General features: G+C 47.5%; 1 protein-coding gene across 7 annotated transcripts; it reads right to left on the bottom strand.

Moving 5' to 3' along the window:
- Positions 1 to 114: 114 nt before the first annotated feature.
- Positions 115 to 16,586, bottom strand: SRSF11 (serine and arginine rich splicing factor 11). 7 transcript variants are annotated; one of them, XM_039555776.1, is made up of 13 exons: positions 16,515 to 16,586; positions 16,212 to 16,364; positions 11,701 to 11,834; positions 7,749 to 7,858; positions 6,449 to 6,541; positions 5,218 to 5,267; positions 4,792 to 4,919; positions 3,769 to 3,850; positions 3,362 to 3,493; positions 2,995 to 3,084; positions 2,360 to 2,455; positions 1,607 to 1,745; positions 115 to 1,503 (listed from the first exon to the last, which is right to left on the bottom strand). In XM_039555776.1, the coding sequence occupies exons 2-13, from the start codon at positions 16,337 to 16,339 to the stop codon at positions 1,309 to 1,311; spliced, it is 1,377 nt and encodes a 458-aa protein (XP_039411710.1). In that variant the 5' UTR covers positions 16,340 to 16,364; positions 16,515 to 16,586; the 3' UTR covers positions 115 to 1,308. The 7 variants fall into 7 exon arrangements, with proteins under 7 accessions (XP_039411710.1, XP_039411717.1, XP_039411714.1 ...); XM_039555783.1 differs by lacking the exons at positions 16,212 to 16,364; positions 16,515 to 16,586 and having other exon boundaries at positions 115 to 1,506; positions 8,155 to 11,793; XM_039555780.1 differs by lacking the exons at positions 16,212 to 16,364; positions 16,515 to 16,586 and having other exon boundaries at positions 115 to 1,506; positions 7,749 to 8,275; positions 8,885 to 11,793.
- Positions 16,587 to 16,779: the final 193 nt, after the last annotated feature.

The following is a 16,779-nucleotide window of genomic DNA, read 5'->3' as shown; positions in this document are numbered from 1 at the left end:
GGTCCCATAAACCTCCACATTCCCATTTTAACCCATTTCCTCCCCAAAAGTAAAATAACTCCTCCTTCACTGTGACAGGGAAATAAAACCCACCAGTTTTGTAGGAAGAGGAGCTGAAGTTTCAGGGTTTTATTATCAAAGTTTTGTAAAACATTTTCCGAAACTGTACATCGACATGGCACAGACTGTCGGCTACTTTTGTCTCTTTACCTGCACAAAAGTAAAAGCTCTGGAGCTGCTGGAACTAAGGAACAGCTTTGGGTAACTACTCTGCAAATACCATGGGATCACCGAGTGCGGGAGGGAGGGAACGGCCGGGACAGGAACACAAATTCATCTGTTTGTACAACTTGAGATCAAGTAAAAAGTACATTGTCAATGGACTTGCTTTAAAAACAGACCAAGGTCATTTTAAAATGCACTCCCTGCTGCAGCGGGTGAGCTCCTGAGCCCCCAGCCCTGGGTGAAGCTGCTCCCCCAACCTCCCTCGCCGGACATGGGCAGGATTCCCCTTCCCGAGGTCAGCCCGTTCCAGCTCGCCCCGGACGGAGCGGAAGGGACACGGTGGAGAGAGAGCCCTCAGGAATGTCGGGGCACTGAACCCCGGGCAAAGCCAACCAAAACCCACTGGGAAACCAAACCCAATCAAACCCAGCATGTGGCTTAAAACCAGAACTAAAGCCAAGAGCGTGAAGAGCTGGTGCGATCCAAGGCCAATTCCAGTGTGTCCGGGAGGCCCTGGCAGCCCCTCGGTGGCTGTAGGACGGGGGGGCTGTGTCACACTCCCAGGGCATTCCCACAGGACAGGGGGGCTGTGCCACACTCCCCACACTCCCAGGGCATTCCCACAGGACAGGGGGGCTGTGCCATACTCCCGGGGCATTCCCATGGGACAGGAAGGCTGTGCCACACTCCTGGGGCATTCCCACAGGACAGGGGGGCTGTGCCACACTCCCCCCACTCCTGGGACATTCCCACATTGCTGTGGCAGGACAGGGCAGTTGTGCCACGCTCCCGGGGCATTCCCACGCTGCTGGGCCCTGCTGGCTCAGCCCAGGACACTCCGGAGGGAGGGAAGCAGGGAGGGAGGGAGGGAGGAAGGGGTGGCCCAGCCCGTGCTGGGGGAGGGACGTGCGGCCTGGCCCGGCCCCAGCGGGTCCCTGGAGCAGGGGGTCCCTGTCTCAAGCTTTGGGTGTGAGTTAGTATTGGGATGGACAGACCATGGAGAGCTCGGAGCTGGATACATCTAGGTTGAGGATTAACAAGTACAGCATAAAGGATCACACTGTGGAGGGGCTGTGGGCAGGCTCAGTCGCTCATGTCCATGTCCTCCTCGTGGTGGTCGTCCCCGTTCACCTTGGATTCCCTGCCCGGATCCCCACTGCCCTTCTCGGCTCCGGGCTCCTTCCCTTTGGGAGAGGGAGCATCCGCCACCTTCTTCTCCTCCTTCTTCTCCTTCTCGCTGTCGTAGCCCTGTTCCTCCTCATCGTAGTCCCTTGTGACCTGCTTTGCCAGGGAAAGGGACACGTTAGCACCTCCCCCGGGACAGGGTCGGGGGGGATGTGGAGCAGGGCTGGGAGCAGCTCCAGGGGTTTCTGGAACATACTTTCACATCCTTGTCACTCTCGGATTTCCGGTCTCGATCCTTCTCCTTGTCTTTGCTCTTCTTTTTCTTGCTCGTTGACCGCTCCCTCTCGTCTCTGCTCCTCTCCTTGTCTTTATCCTTCTTCTTTTCCTTTTTATGCCTATGAGGATCAGCAGGGAGAGGATGAAGCCCAGCACCACCACCCTGTTCCATGGCTGGAACTGTGTCCAGAGGGTTTGTGTACCCACAGCTCACAACAAACCCAAAGGAAAATGGCAGAGTACAAGTAGGGAACAGCCTCTGCTTTCAGGAAATAGCCCAAATCCCAGTTTCTCAGCTCTGGCTCAAGCACAGCACCACAAAGCCAAGGCTGAGAAATGCTGTGGCAAACAGAACCATGGGATCTCCTGAGCTGAAAGGCCCCAAAGGCATCACGGAGTCCAAATCCTGGACAGTAAGAGCAGCGATGCTCCAGTGTTTTCCAGAGGAGCACCTTGAGCTCCCCATCCTGGGATAGGCTCCCAGAATGCCCAGGCCACCCAAAATCAGTTGATTCCTACTGTGCAGAGCCAAAGGGACTGGGAACTGTGCCATGTCCTACTCCAACCACCCCGAGAACACCTGACCCTTGGAGCTCCCAGCCAACCCCAGAGCAGCTCCGTGAAAGCAGCAGAGATCCCCCCCAGACAGAATCCCCTGGGAGCTTCCCTGTAGGTCACAGTTTGGGAGTTTCCCACCCAGACACCGTTTTTTCCAGCCCAGTGTTTCCCTGACCTTCTGGGTGACGGGGACCGGGACATTTTCCGTTTGGGAGACCTGGGCTTTTTCGGGGACCGTGTCCCGCTCCGGCTCCGCCTGCGCCGCCGTTCTCTGCAGGGAGGGACAGCAGCTTTGGAAATCAGTGCTTATTTCTTTAAAGCTACAAATGCATCCCTAATTCCAATCCCAGCCCTGCTCACAGGGTACTAGAGAGCTGTAAAAACTGCAAGTTAAATTTGGAAGTTTTTTTAAAAAAGAGGGAACACTTTTGCCTGGATTTATTCCCTGAATCAGGAAGAGTGAAAGGCAGTGAACATCCAACTCTGACACAGAGCAAGGAGAAACTGTTCTAAGCCCAAAGAATTTACCTCAAACACTGCAGGAAAATTAAAGTATCTTAACAGACACAGGTGGTACAGGTGCTGCTGTGCCTGTACCAGATACATCCACATTGGAATCATGATCCAATGGGAGCCAGGCATCGTTTGGGTTGGAAGGGATCTCAAAGCCCAGCTCCTCCCACCCTGCCATGGGCAGGGACACCTTCCACAGACTGGCTGCTCTATCAAAGACCATTTTTTTCTATTTAATATTGAAGTGGATCAAAACCCTGCTGGGAACAGAGACCAAGGAAAATCCCATTTCTGTACCTGCTTGTGCTTCTGGATCTTCTGGTTGTGCTGTAGCTTTTGGGGGGAGTTTTAGAACGTTTCTTTTCTTTCTCTTCCTTCTTCTTATCCCTTTTAGTAGAAAAGAGATTAAGTCGTTTTCAAACCATCCAACAGCACTTCCTAATCTGCTGTACAGGGAAAGGAACGGGAAGCTGGGAAGGACAGGGGGGGCTCCCCAGGCTGAGCCCCCCAGGAGCTCTGTTTCCTTCCCTGGACATGCTCCAGCCCCTCCATGTCCTCCCTGGACTGATGCCCAGAGCTGGAGGCAGCCCTGGAGGGGCCCAGCAGTGCCAGCACAGGGGACAATCCCTGCCCTGCTCAGGACTGGATTCCCTGGAGCCAGTACCTGGTTTTGGATGTGCTCCGAGACCTCCTGCTCCTCTCTCTGGAATGAGATCTCCTTCTCCTCGGACTTTTGGATCGCCTCCTGCTTCTGGATTTGGAATGGGACCTTCTCCTTGATCTGCTCCTGGAGCGTCTGCCAGGGACACACCAACACAGGAGTCACACAAAGGACACTGTGAGATGTTCCCAGCCCAGCTGCTCGGGGCGAAGGAAACCCCAGAAACGCAACACAAGCCTCCATCCACAGCTCTCCCTGCTCCCCTTGCCCTGCCCAGGGGCTCTGGTGATACCAAAATGTCAACAGATCTTTAGAGCACTAAATCAAACCCAAGTGTCCCTTCCAAGAATGATTTTTGCAGGAATTGTTCCAGCTGTTTGGGAGGTGTTTTCAAGGAACTGCTCAGTCACCTGTGTCTGGATGAGGAAGGTGTCCTCCTCCTCCTCGAGCGCGACCTCGACCTTGAATGTCTTCGTTTTTCATCTTTTTTGTCTGAAAAGGGAAAAGCAGAAGAAAAACCAATGGCTTTTAGTATTCATAAGGATTTTCTAAAGGAAAGGACCTGGAGCTTCATGAAACAGATCTAAATCAACCTGATTTTGCCATTTGAAATCAAGGCTCATCCATCTATCGTTCTCTTCACAAGACGACAGAACCAACAGACAGGGACAAGTTTGTGACATCAAGTAACAGCTTTATGCAAAACTGGAGAAGTCAAAATTCAGAAAAAAACTTCATTTGAGTCAGTGAAAAGCTGATGGCTGCAGGGCAATGGAAAACCCTGTGAAAATCCCAGAATCTGCCGTTTTGTGAGGGGCTGAAGAAGCTCTCAAATGATTGTTTTGAATTTCCCACTAAAGAGCCTCAAGCAAAGCAAGAACAAGAGCAGGAGCTCTGCTCTTTCCTAGAAATCATCAGGAGGCTGCAAAACTGATGAATATTCTGTGTTTTCAGGGTTCAAGTTCCTGCCTCTCAGATTTGGTGGCTCTGACATTTGTGGGAGCTGCTGGAGCTTGTTCTAAAATCCAACCTGCTGAAGGAAGCTCCAAAAAGAGAATCATTTACAAACTTGTCCAGATCAGGAATGAAGATAAAGGAAAGCATCCCTGAGAAGCATCAGCAGGGTGCCAAGTGGTGAGGCCAGGAAATCCATGTTCCCTTGGAACCTGAGACAGCAGCAGGCACTTCCCTCAGGGAAGCTTGGGTGTTTTACAGCCTTCAAACCAGCGAATTTTGGGAAAAACAACAGATTAATTCCAGCCCATTTCTGCAGGACACATGGAGCATCCACTGCAGGATGATTAAAAGCCTAAGAAATGGATTCCCTGCAGACCACAGACATTAAGGCAGTACTCTGCAGACCATCAGCTTTTATCATGTGCTGTATCCAAGCTCCATCCTGGCTGGAATGGCTCATTCCAGGCTGGAATTACCTGGCTCTATAGCAGCAGAAATTAAGGACTGTGCTTCTCGGACTCTCTTCATGGCCTCTTCTATTTCTTTACTGGAGGTATCTGATTTCAGACTGGGGGACACAAGACCTGCAGCCACATGGTTCAACCTGGTCAACACAAAATTCCAGAAATTCAGGCCTGAGGAATCCAACGGATGCAGGTCTGCATTGTCAGACTGAGCCAATTCAGAGGATCAGGGAATCCTGGAATGGTTTGGGTTTGGAGGGACATTAAAGCCCATCTCATCCCACCCCCTGCCATGGGCAGGGACACCTTCCCTAGCCCAGGGTGCTCCAAGGCCCTTCCAAGCTGGCATCAGCTCCAGCAGGAGAGGGATTGGGCACTGAATCCCCACGGATATTCCCCAGCAGTGCAATACAAGTGTTTGGGAACACTGGTGCTTACTTTGGATCCACTGTGCTCATCAGTTTTAGGAGCTGATCTGCTGCGAGAGACTGTAAGGGAAAAACAAAGTTAAAACCAGGCTGGGAGATGTGTGAGCTCAAGAGAACTTTCCTGGGAATGTCCCCTCCCAGCTGGAAAACCAGACCAGAACGCTCCCAGCAAAGAGGAAAGGCCACACTGGGCTGGTGTGACTGGGGCTGGGTGTGACTGGGGCTTTACTTTCCACAGCAGCCAAACCCAGCCCTGCCCTGGAGAGAATCAGGAATAAAACCACAAACGGATAAAAAGCCCTTCTGGGATGTGTTTGTATGGATAATTGTGTATTAGTAACTCTGTGCACAGGTTCCTTCTGTTACTGCAAGAGAACAGAGCTCTCTCTAAGCTGTCTGTCCGCTGAAGGCCTCAAGGCCAACTTATAAACATCTAAAAATTCCAGGAAAAATCTATTTTACAGCTCTTAGGAGAATCCAGGTATTATGATGATCAGTCACTTCCTGTACCAGTGAGGTAGTACTAAGAAAATGTTTAATCCTCACTCATTTTTTTTACAATGAACCCAAAGTTTCATTTTTGAAATGGTTGTTACAATCTGCTGGTTTAATGTACAAAAATCCTCCATCACCCCAAATTTACATTTTTCTAATTTGCCTTCAAAATTTTTTATTTCCATTTGTTATTTAATTTTCACCATCATTTGCTTGTTCTTCCAATGGAATGCATAAAAAAATTTTTAATTATGGCATTAGAAATGCATTAAATTATTGCTACTTCTTGTTGCTGTAAAACAGTATTTGGTTCTTACCTCTTAAGTATTTTATTTATAAATATATAGAATGTTCAATATATTGATATACTTTTATTGATACAAATATACTCAGTTGTCTATTACTCAGTACTTAAAAGCCTTTTTTATTCAGCTTCACAACCTAATAAAGTTTCCTCACATTTTTGACACCTACAAAATTAAAAAGTCAAACTACTTTTTACTTGAAGAACAAGGCAGGTTCATGGCCTGATAATGACACATATTTGAAATATTTCATTGCTATTCCCAAATTATACCTTGGCCCCTGCCAACATCTAATTTGATATTCAAGGGGATTTTCTTTTTCCCAAGCAGAAACCAATCCCTGGAGTTGCCAGGCAGTGGCTGTGAACTGATACAAATGAAAGCCACTCTTCAAGCAGGAAAGGAGGGGACAATGAAGGGTGTTTTGGAATGAGAATGTACCTGGGAGTTCAGGTTTGCTCCAGGAAGCCCAAGAGCAGCAAGGGCAGGGTCGAGAGCAGGAGCTCCTAAAGCAGCTAAAGGGACAGCACCAATCTGTGACAGAGACAGCAGTTAGTGACAAAAACCAGTCAGTGTGTCAGCATTTCCCTCTGCAGCCCAGGGGGCAGGGAAAACAAAGGTGAAGGAGTAAAGCATTCCAGCAAATTGAAGGGATAGTTTAAAAGTAAGTTACTTTTCAGTGCTGAAAGAGAAATTCATTATAAGTTTCTGAGGAAATCACCTCATTTCTAATTCAGTTTAGGGTTGAGATGGCCATGGTTTATGTTAAAAGGCAATTTAACAATATTGCATCCCTGCAAATGTCTCAAATTTGGTTAAAAAGCTACTGGGAGAGCAGAAGGCTCCCCAAAGCAGCTCATTTTGGGCCATTTCAAGTGAGATGGAGACAGACACCAAAACCCGAGGCACACTTCCAAAATGTGCTTGAAAACCTGACTCTGCAGCACATTCCCCTAAAATGGATGTGTTAAACACATCCCACCATGGAGGGGCTGGGAGCAGCCTGGGGTTCAGAGACACAACTGAAATTAAGGTGGCTCAAGAACCATTCCCAGAACTTACATGCAGAGTTTTTAGTGAATGAAATCTTTTGGGTTGTATCTGGTTCTTCCAACCTCTTCCCTGGGTTTCAAAGGTTAAACTTAGGCTCTTCCCTCCTGAGCAGCTCCATGGCCAGGGGGTCCTTCAGCTAAGCATGAGCTGAAGTGGTTTTGAGAAGTGCAGAATTAATGAGGCTTTATTATGATTAATTTGCCTCTTGCCCTTTGATTCTGTGCCCTGCCAAGAGCTGAGCTGTGACTCCAGCTTCTCCCACAATGTGCAGTTCTCCCTGTTCATCTTCCACATGAATTCCTGTAGGTTCACATAACCAGGCTCCAATTTTGCCCTCAGCTGGAGGATTAATGAAGGGAATCTCACAGCGTGGCAGCTCCTTGGACTCGAGGAATTTAAAATCTGTGAGATCTCTACCGCTTGTCACATCTGCGAAGTACAATGGGTGAGAGGGATGGAAGGACAAACAAACAAGGCCCTGAGATACCAGGAAATAAGGGAATAGGGAAATAAGGATATCCCATCTAACAACTTGTCACTATTGCGCCCCGATTCACATCAGAGCTGTCCCAATCCATCAGGGTTGATAAAATGCTCTAGGAATTGCCATTAGCACATCAGTCCTGAAAGAAACAGCAGCAACTAAGTGGGAATGCAGCAGAACCCACCCAATGTTTGCCCAGCCTACCTGAGAGAGAGGGTTGGGAGTGGGCAGCAGGCCACCCCCGGGCAGCAGCCCTGCCACGGCATTAGCTGGTGCCAAGAGAGACAAAGCCTTAGTCTCATCAGGAATGACTCCTGCAGGGAAACAGCCTGGCATTAGAGTGCATCCCAGCCCAGAGGCACCAAATACACAAATACACCCAGCAAAGTCTCCCTGATACACCACCTGAGTTTGTTGAAAGTACTTATGCTGGCTAAAATACAAAGCTTGATGGCTATTAATATTTAGCATTAACTTTTTTTGTCAGAATGCAACTTCAATGGGTGACAATTTGACTGTTCCTTTTTCTCTACAAAAGGTTAAGTTTCTAGAGCAAAAAAATAGCACAATACACACTACTTTGTTGTTAACACTGCCAAGGTTTCATCACCTGTACTCGATTTTTAAGTCATGAACCAAACGTAAGCAAGCACAGTCGGTTCTCCAGGGGTGAGAGTGCTCTCAACTTTCAAAAGCTGTTTTATGAACAACGACTCGTGTCGGCTGCTTCACTACAAAGCACACAGAAAAATCAAGATACACAAGACAAAAAAAGTTGGATTTAGGGGTTAATAATATGGTACAGTTCACTATGTTTTCTTTTACACCTACCATACAAATTTTGGCAAACTTAAAGAGAAGGGATGGGTGTTTTTGGTAGGGCTTTTGCTGACGTGTCACATGGAATGCGGTCCCTGCGGCTCTCCGGGAATGCTGGGGGTGTGTCTGTGGCTGGGATACACACAGGGATGCTGGCACATTCCTTACCTGTGCAGTAAAATGCATTTGTTCCAATATGTGCCAGCTTAGAGTACCAACAATGCTGCTGCCACCTGCCGTGGCAGAGGGGACTTGTGGCCCAAAGTCTTGCAGCCAGCTAAGACCAGGGGTTATTTCACTGCCTGCTCTGCACACAGAGTGCTCAGGGCCCTACTACAAACAATTGTGGAGGGAGTTTTACTCTATCCAACAGCAAAAGCCCTATACAGATGGATTAATTTGTTAATGTGCCCAAGCCCCCAAAATGAGAGTTCAATAAAACAATTTTACTATATATTTGCAAATACCAGTAGTGTTTCTGTAATACATATTAAGAAACTGCATCTCATCATAAAACATACAATATGTACAGGGCACTTAAGAGAAACTGGATAAGCTGCAGAAGAAAACTGTTGGGTGGTATTTTCAGCAGGGCCTGGTATATAGTTCAGGCTGAACCAGGGAAAAGAACTGTAAAACACAACAACAAAAAAGAAAAACCACTGTTAAATAAAGGTAATGGTTCCTCCCACCTATACTGAGAAGTGCCGATAATCTACACAAATGTACAATACACAGCACTGATATCTGGCTCGTGGCACTGAGCTGGCAGCACTTTAGATACCCAAAGTTATGGAGGGACAGGGGAAAAAGGTCATGGAGGCAAAGGGCAGGAATGCATAAATATATCAACATACCTACAGAGAGATTATGGGGTCATTTGGCATGCAAAATTATGTCTCAAGAGGATATTTATCAATTACAGCTAAACATTTCAAATCAGTGCAACTACAACATTTCTGGCATCTAAATACAAATCCTCAGACTTAGCTCGAGACACCTCATAGAAGATCTGCATCCATTAAAAAAAAATTCATGCATCTGATCCTCTAATTGTTTCTTTAAAAAGTATTTAAATAAACTACAATTTTAAAAAAGCAATGAGGCCCCTCACCAGTTAATTTTCATGCTTCAAGAGCTTTTTTTACTGCTGCTTTGTTAGAACCATGAAATACTGCATGAATGTGTAGAAATGAAAGAAAAAGAAACAGACAAAAGAAACAAACATTAACCAAAGAACCTAAACACCCCCCCCAGCCATCTTTAACCTTAAGAGATCCTTCCAAATCTAGGAATTAGCCCAGAGAAAATGACAAATACTAAACCTTACCGTAGCCTTTGTGTATAGTTCTATAACACAAAGCAACAGCCAACACCAAAGTGTCTGTGTGAGCTAAAACTTGGGACAGGGGGGGAATTATTGCACTAAACAGATAATAAACATTTGCTTTAGTGACAGGCAATAATCACACAGGTTCATTAGCACAGCAGAAACCAGAGAGGAGGGCCCCATTCAGCACATGCCTGGCTTTAAGCACATCAGCAGTGGCACTGTGGGTTGGGGAAATGCTGCTTCTTGTTCAGTTGGGACCCTGGCAGGCTGAATTTCTGGGGAAAACTGTGCTCCAGCACAGGGACAGAAGTATGGGATTATCAACCCAGGGGCAGTACTTCAGTGGCTGAACATCTCTCTAGTGATGTGCCAAGGACATTAAATTCTGAACTGTTAAACAACACAAGGTACAGCCCAGGAGTGACTCCTTAACAGGCCCAGTAAAATATTCTACTTTAATAATTTGATTTTCTGAAGCAAAGCTGCTGGGTGGGTTTCTCTGTGTGCCAGATTTATCCACAGTGGACAAAGTCAGACTGACAAAGAGAAAAGTGGGTTCATCCTTGTAGGAAGAGTTAAACACTGGCATTATTCCCATGGGCCTTGGAGAATATTGCAGCACCATCTCACTGGACTGTTGCTGTGTTTAATACCCACACAGGGACAAGAAGCCTTTCAGCTCTGCTATTCTCAAGTAGTGGCAGCAGGAGCAGTAACTCCATTACAGAAGGGGTTCTGTGCCCTCAGGAAGCAGCAGGGCTCAATCAGAGGCCACACTGCACATTCCTACACTCCAGGAATTAAGTTGGACATCTTTTAAGTTTAAGTTTCGTATCTTTTAAGCTTAAGGAATACAAAGATAAGATAAGACAGCTCCCCAGGCCTCAAGAGACAGCTCCAGTGTGACAGATTACAGGTGTGAACCCAGGCCATGTACCAAACTTAGCACTGTAGTATGACTTAATCTGCAAGATTTTATTAAATGCAATCTTTCCCAGAAGAAAATCAAGAAATGCACAAGTACAATGGAAATCAGTTACTTCTAAAGCAAGTCTAGAAGAGTTTAATAAGACTTCTGTAAGAAGAGGTGTCTTCTCAGCACTTTGCTTTTAAGGTAAGTTCCAAAAACCCTGCTCATTGCCTTTCAAATTACTGTAACACCCTAAAATGTAAAAATAAAAAGAAGAAGAGAAAATGTAGTTAACAAGTGGTTACACCAGGAAAACACTTGGGGACTTGAGTGCTTGCTGGCCTTTAGTTAATGGCTAGAATCCCCTGTAGCTGCAGAGGACCCACTGTTTTTCAGTCATCTGGAAGGGCTTTGCATTTGCCTTCTCCACTACAAAAATCACACACACAAATAACAGAGAGAAGAGTTTATTATTTAGTGAAATTCTATTAAATATATCAAGGATGAACAAGAAAACTTGGAATTAAAAACTAGGACCAGTGCCCATGTGGCACCTCTTGGAAGTTGTCACTTTTGAATTAAACCGTAATTATTCAAACCCTTGGTATACTGGACTCCACAAGGAGAGTGAGGGCCTTTTTTTGGGGCTGTTCCCAAATAAATGTAGTGGCAGCATATCCCAAAGGAATGTTAATTCCTCTCCCATGCACTCTCGGGGAGGGAGAAACCATTCTCATGAAGAGAGTGAAAGTGGCGAACAATTATTAAGGTACAATTTCCTTAAAATATTGACCTGTTTGCATTACAGTCTGTTTGGGAAAATGTCTCATTGAGACTGACACAGAGCAAAATTTGCATAGAATTCTGCCTAAAATGTCATTATTCTACACTTTTAAGACACACAAAACTTTCCACTTTGGTGTCACTATGTAAATAAACGGATCAAATCCAGGGGCCAAAGGCAATATACCAAGGGTTTCAGAATGGCGGTCTCTGACGTGTTTGACATTGGACTACTGTTAATTTTTGTGCACTAGACAGGAATCAACCACCACCCAAGGGTGGCCCCATAGAACATCAAACAAGTTACAAACCTTCAGCATAGGGAACGACTATGAGGGCTCTGTCAACGAACACAGTGTTTGTCAGGTGCTGGGCCACCACGGCCGAGTCGGGGTCGTGGAACTTTACAAAGCACACGCGCGACGACACCGGCAAGGGGGAGTCACTGCAAGAGACAGAGGCAGCACTCAGGGACAGCAGGAAACCACACAGACCAACCCCAAAATGACACCATTTGTTACATTGCCTCACTTGGAGCTGCACATCAGCTCTGTTATCACTTGCAACTGAGCAATAGTTCTGTGATGAGCTATAAACCCATGAGTGGCCACCCAAATGCAAGTTCCTCCCTGGCTGGGAGGAAAACTTGGCTGAAATAAAAAGTTACCAATTCTGTATCAGTTAAACCCTGTCGTTTCACACTCCCTGCTTTAGGCCCCAAATTGCTTATTAAGGTAAATTGTGAAATGAAGAGGGTGACAATTACAGGATCTTTGTGACTCGTGACAAGGGCACGTAGGGGCAGGACATGGGGTGATGGCTTTAACTTGACAGAGGGCAGGGATAGATGGGATATTGGGAAGGAAATCCTGGCTCTGAGGGTGCTGAGGCCCTGGAATAGAATTCCCAGAGAAGCTGTGGATCCCTGAAGTGTCCAAGGCCAGGCTGGACAGGGCTTGGAGCACCCTGGGAGGTGGAAGGTGTCCCTGGCAATGGCGGGGGGTGGCACTGGATGGGCTCTAAGCCCCCTCCCAACCCAAACCAGTCTGGGATTCTGTTTTATTTATCAACCCAATTCCATACCAGCTTTTAGACTAAACTTCATCATGCTCGCACATCCTGAGGAATGCCCAGTGCTGAGCTCCTGCCTGTCCCTCAGCAGGAAAGAACAAACCTAAGGAAATTCCAGGATCTCAGGCAGGGAACCCTCCAGCTCACTTCACTGTTCCGTAGAGAAAAGTGAGCACAGCAAACACAGACCTCTCCACAAAGTAGGTCTGTGCTTATTCCCAGCTCAAAACAAGTGTCTGTCGACCTACAAATCCAAAACTGAGAAGTTTTGAGTCACTTCAAAGAAAAACCAACCCAGAAATACCTACTTCCTACAGCAGGAAAGAACTGTAGAACTACGGCTGTGACTTCCCTAAAACCAAACCAAACCAAAAAACCAGAGGCAGTCAACCCAGGCAAGGTCCAGAATGGATTTCAAGAGCTCCCATGTCCCGAAAATGGGGCAGATTTTGCGCTAATTGGACGTACAAAGTGAAAGACAGGAAGAAAAATGGTTCTGCAGACAGAACTGTGGGACAGATAAGTTAAAAGCTGCCTCCAGAAGGCCCAGGACAGGGAGTGGAAGCAGCAGCAAGTCCTAAACCCTTGTTCCTACACCAAGCCAGAAGTCCAGATCAGCCTGGGAAGCTCTGAAAACATTCACTGATCCTGACAAAAATCTGCTTTTCCTACCTGGATTCCCAGCCACAACTCCAAAACATCCAACTTCAAAGGCATCCCAGCAGCAGAGCAGTTTGATCTGGGCTGCTGAGGCTGATCAAGCCTTTCAGCACTGGGGGTTGTCAGAATTCAGGGAACAACTCCAACACAACCAGACAGATCCAGGGTCTATTTCTGGCACTGCAAATGCCAAATGCTCCCTCACCTTCAGCCCCACTGAGCCAAACACACACAACTGCCCCCAGTGTCTGTCAGACCACATTTTAATAACCTTACATTTAACCTGATGTGGAAAACTAAATTGGAGGCAGCACACTGCAGCTTCTGAAGCATTAAAATTAGAAACAGCCACTTGCTCCCACAGCTTGAAAACTGAATAAATTGGGAAGTAACTGCAGTGATAAATGAGAAAAAAAAAATCGAAGAAACTGTTGGCTCTCCTGTGCCCAGGAATCCACAGCAGCTTGCCAAAGTGGTGCCTTTTTTAGCCCTCAAGTAAGAACTAATAAGAAGAAATAACAAGAAATAAAACAGAATAAAAATATAATCCCAAAGAAGCATGAAGGTGTTTAACAAAATCATGGTAAAATTGTAAAGAAAAGTAAATCAAGGGGTGATTGCACAGCTGAAGGAGTTACTGATATAAATGGTATAAAAATGACACAATTCATTACATAAATGCAGCCCAGTATTTTCAGGCATTTTTAATATGTCAGTGATACCAAAGGAACCAGATCTTATTTACCCTTCAGCAGATCCTGTTTACAGCCAGGAGTGCCACTGGGAATGCTTTGGGATAGCTGAGCTTTTTCCCAAAGTAATGAGCCTAAAATAACAACTGAAAATGTGTTAGGCAATGCTTCTGCAGCCTGACATTTAATTTACATCTGTGTACTGCACTTTTAAAAATGGTATTTCCAGTCACTCTCAAATCCAAGCTGAGTGAAATTCATCAAGAACTGGATGTTCTCAACAGTTCCCAAAAAAAGCCAGCATCCATCATTATTCTAATTCACTCAAGACTGAAAAATTCAGGAATTGTCTCTCAGCCACTGGAATGCTGGGACATACAAGGATTTCCTGGGGTTGGAATACAGGAGACTCAGAAATCCATTCCCTCCACTTTTCAGTTTGGATGGAGTTTTCTGGAATACCATAAAGGTGAGAATCAGGCAATGGAGTCAGGGAAAAGCAGGAGGAGGAGGAGGAGGAGGAGGAGGAAAATTGGAAGAAGTCCCAGAGCTGGTTGTGCATTAAAGATGCAGCATGAAGCTGAGGCGTACACTAAAGGGGAAACGGGATGAAATAAACTGGGAAAAGGAGGTGGATGAGGGCAGAGTGGAAAACCAGGAATTCAGAGAAGCTCAGGAAGTGATCTGCAAGTGCAGGAGAATAAGGAAGTTCTGCAGCAGAGTGACACAGATCAAATGAGGGGGTGGAGCAACGGAAATGGGATTGGTTCCTCAAATACTACAGGCAAGGGACAATCCCAGCAGGATCCAGGATAGAAAGGAATCCCGATTATGGGGAGAATTCACAGATTTATAATTTATATCCTGTACCCCTCCAAAAATGGATGAACACCATGGGCAGGGAAAAGTCAGGAGCTGGAATGTGAAGGAGAAGGAACAGAAAAAGAATGTGTCACTACTGGAAAAGGTTCCCCTCTTTGGGGTGAAGTGGAACTGGGGACTCTGAAGTGACCCACAGCAGATTCCCATCAGCCCAGGGAAAACCCACAGGAGGTGAGTGCCAGGGCCCTTCTGTACACAAGGGAAAGGTCGCCAAGGCACTGAAGTAATCTCTGAACAGAGTAGTTAATGTGTATCTAAAGCTACAAAGTTTCAGAGACACAAATCACCTGCAACAACCCCCCTGAAAAAGCAGACAAAGCGTTCCAACAAAGAGCAGCAGCCTGACTACACCCGTCACAGGTGAGCTCCTGCCGTGTCAGTTATCCCAGATGGGAACAAGGAAACTCCATCTGGAGCCGTCCCTGCATTCCAATTCCATACACGGTTACATTCCATTTCTTTCCAGGCTCCAGTTCCAACCTGAAATTGCCCAAATCCAACCCAAAGTAGCTGCAAGAACACCACGGATCACATTTCTGGATGTGCAGGATGGCTGGGTTTCCCTGGTTTGTGCTAGCAGCGATTGAAGCCTCAATGAGGAAAAACAAATGCTTTGTGACAGTTTTTTCCCCTAAAATAAAAAATCCAATTTTGGGTATTATAAATAATTGATTATGTTCTTGCTTGATAAATCTTCATCACGGCAGAAAGAACACCTTTAACTTATATAATGAAGATGCAAAACACCAACGTATAATGACACCAGGCTCTGTAAATCAATCAAACTGGCACAACCATCACCACTGCTAACACCCAGGTTTTACACTGCATCAGAAAGGATTCTGAAAGCACTTAGTTACACTAGAATTTAACTGTTTGTGAAGACATAAAAATTGACTTATTTCTTTTTTTTTGGTTTGTGGCTATTTAAAAATTGCCGGGGTATTTGATACTTTATTTTCAGTTATACACACACTTTAAATGTGCATTATTTGTTCTAATTTGCACGGAATTCCTTGCAAGATGTGCAACTCAGAAATGCATTTGTCTGATAGCGGTTACCTTCCTGTTTAGCACAGATTTATTTGCAAGGAACACAAATATTAAAAGTGCATTTTTTGTAAATCAGTGTTTAGCTACTCTAGCACAAAATTCTTTGTATCAAATGCATTTATATGCATCTAGAACTTTTCGTCCTATGGAGGTGACGCAGACAGCAGAGGCTCAGTAGACACAACCCTGGACAAACAACTCCTGGAAACAAACGTGAATTTCACAGGAGCCGCACGTGTCACCCCACGCCCTACATCAATCCCCGCAATCCCGTGACCGAGCAGAGCCGCGCTGGGAACACCAACTCTCGGGGTGCGCAGCGACAGCCGCCGGCCGGGATCCCGGCAGCGGGGGCGGCCCGGGCCGGGAGCGGCCGTGGGGGCGGGCGGGAGGCGGCGCTGGGCCGCGGGCAGGGCGCGGGGGGGCGGAGGGACGGAGGGGGAGGCGGCGGGGCCCGCACTCACTCGGGGGGGAAGAGGCGCAGCTCCTCGATCTTGCCCAGGAAGCCGAAGAGGGTCCGCATCTGCTCCGAGCTGGCGCTGGGCGAGACGTTGGTGACCTGGATCACGTCGGTGCCGCTGCTGGAGGCCATCGCGCCGCCGCCCGCTCCGCCGGTGCTGCAGCAGACACAGCGGGGGCGGGGAGCGGGTGAGGCGCGGGCGGTGCGGTTCGGGTCGCTCCCCCCGGCCCGCTTCGCCGCCCCCGCTTCGCCGCAGCCCCCAGCCCGGCCCGGCCCGGCCCCGCCGGCCCCGCGCGCGCCGCCTCACCAGCCTGCCCGGGCCGCAGTATCCCACAGTGCACCGCGCCGCGCCTGCGCGCGCACCCACGGCACGCGGCCCCGCGCGTGCGCCGCGCGGCCCGGCACGCACGGGGACAGGGACGGCCGCGCGCGGGGGCGGCGCGTGCGCAGAAGGGGCGGGAAAGCGCGGGACGGGGGCGCTGAGGGAGCTCTGAGGGGCCCTTCATGGCCCTGCTCTTTTCTTCTCCTCCCTCACCATTTCACAAACCAAACTCTCACAAGTTACACTGTCC

The sequence above is a fragment of the Corvus cornix genome, chromosome 8 (genome assembly GCF_000738735.6).
Source record: "Corvus cornix cornix isolate S_Up_H32 chromosome 8, ASM73873v5, whole genome shotgun sequence".
Classification (NCBI taxonomy): Eukaryota; Metazoa; Chordata; class Aves; order Passeriformes; family Corvidae; genus Corvus; species Corvus cornix.
The sequence above is the reverse complement of the archived record's forward strand: the minus strand, read 5'-3'. Positions and strand labels throughout refer to the sequence as shown.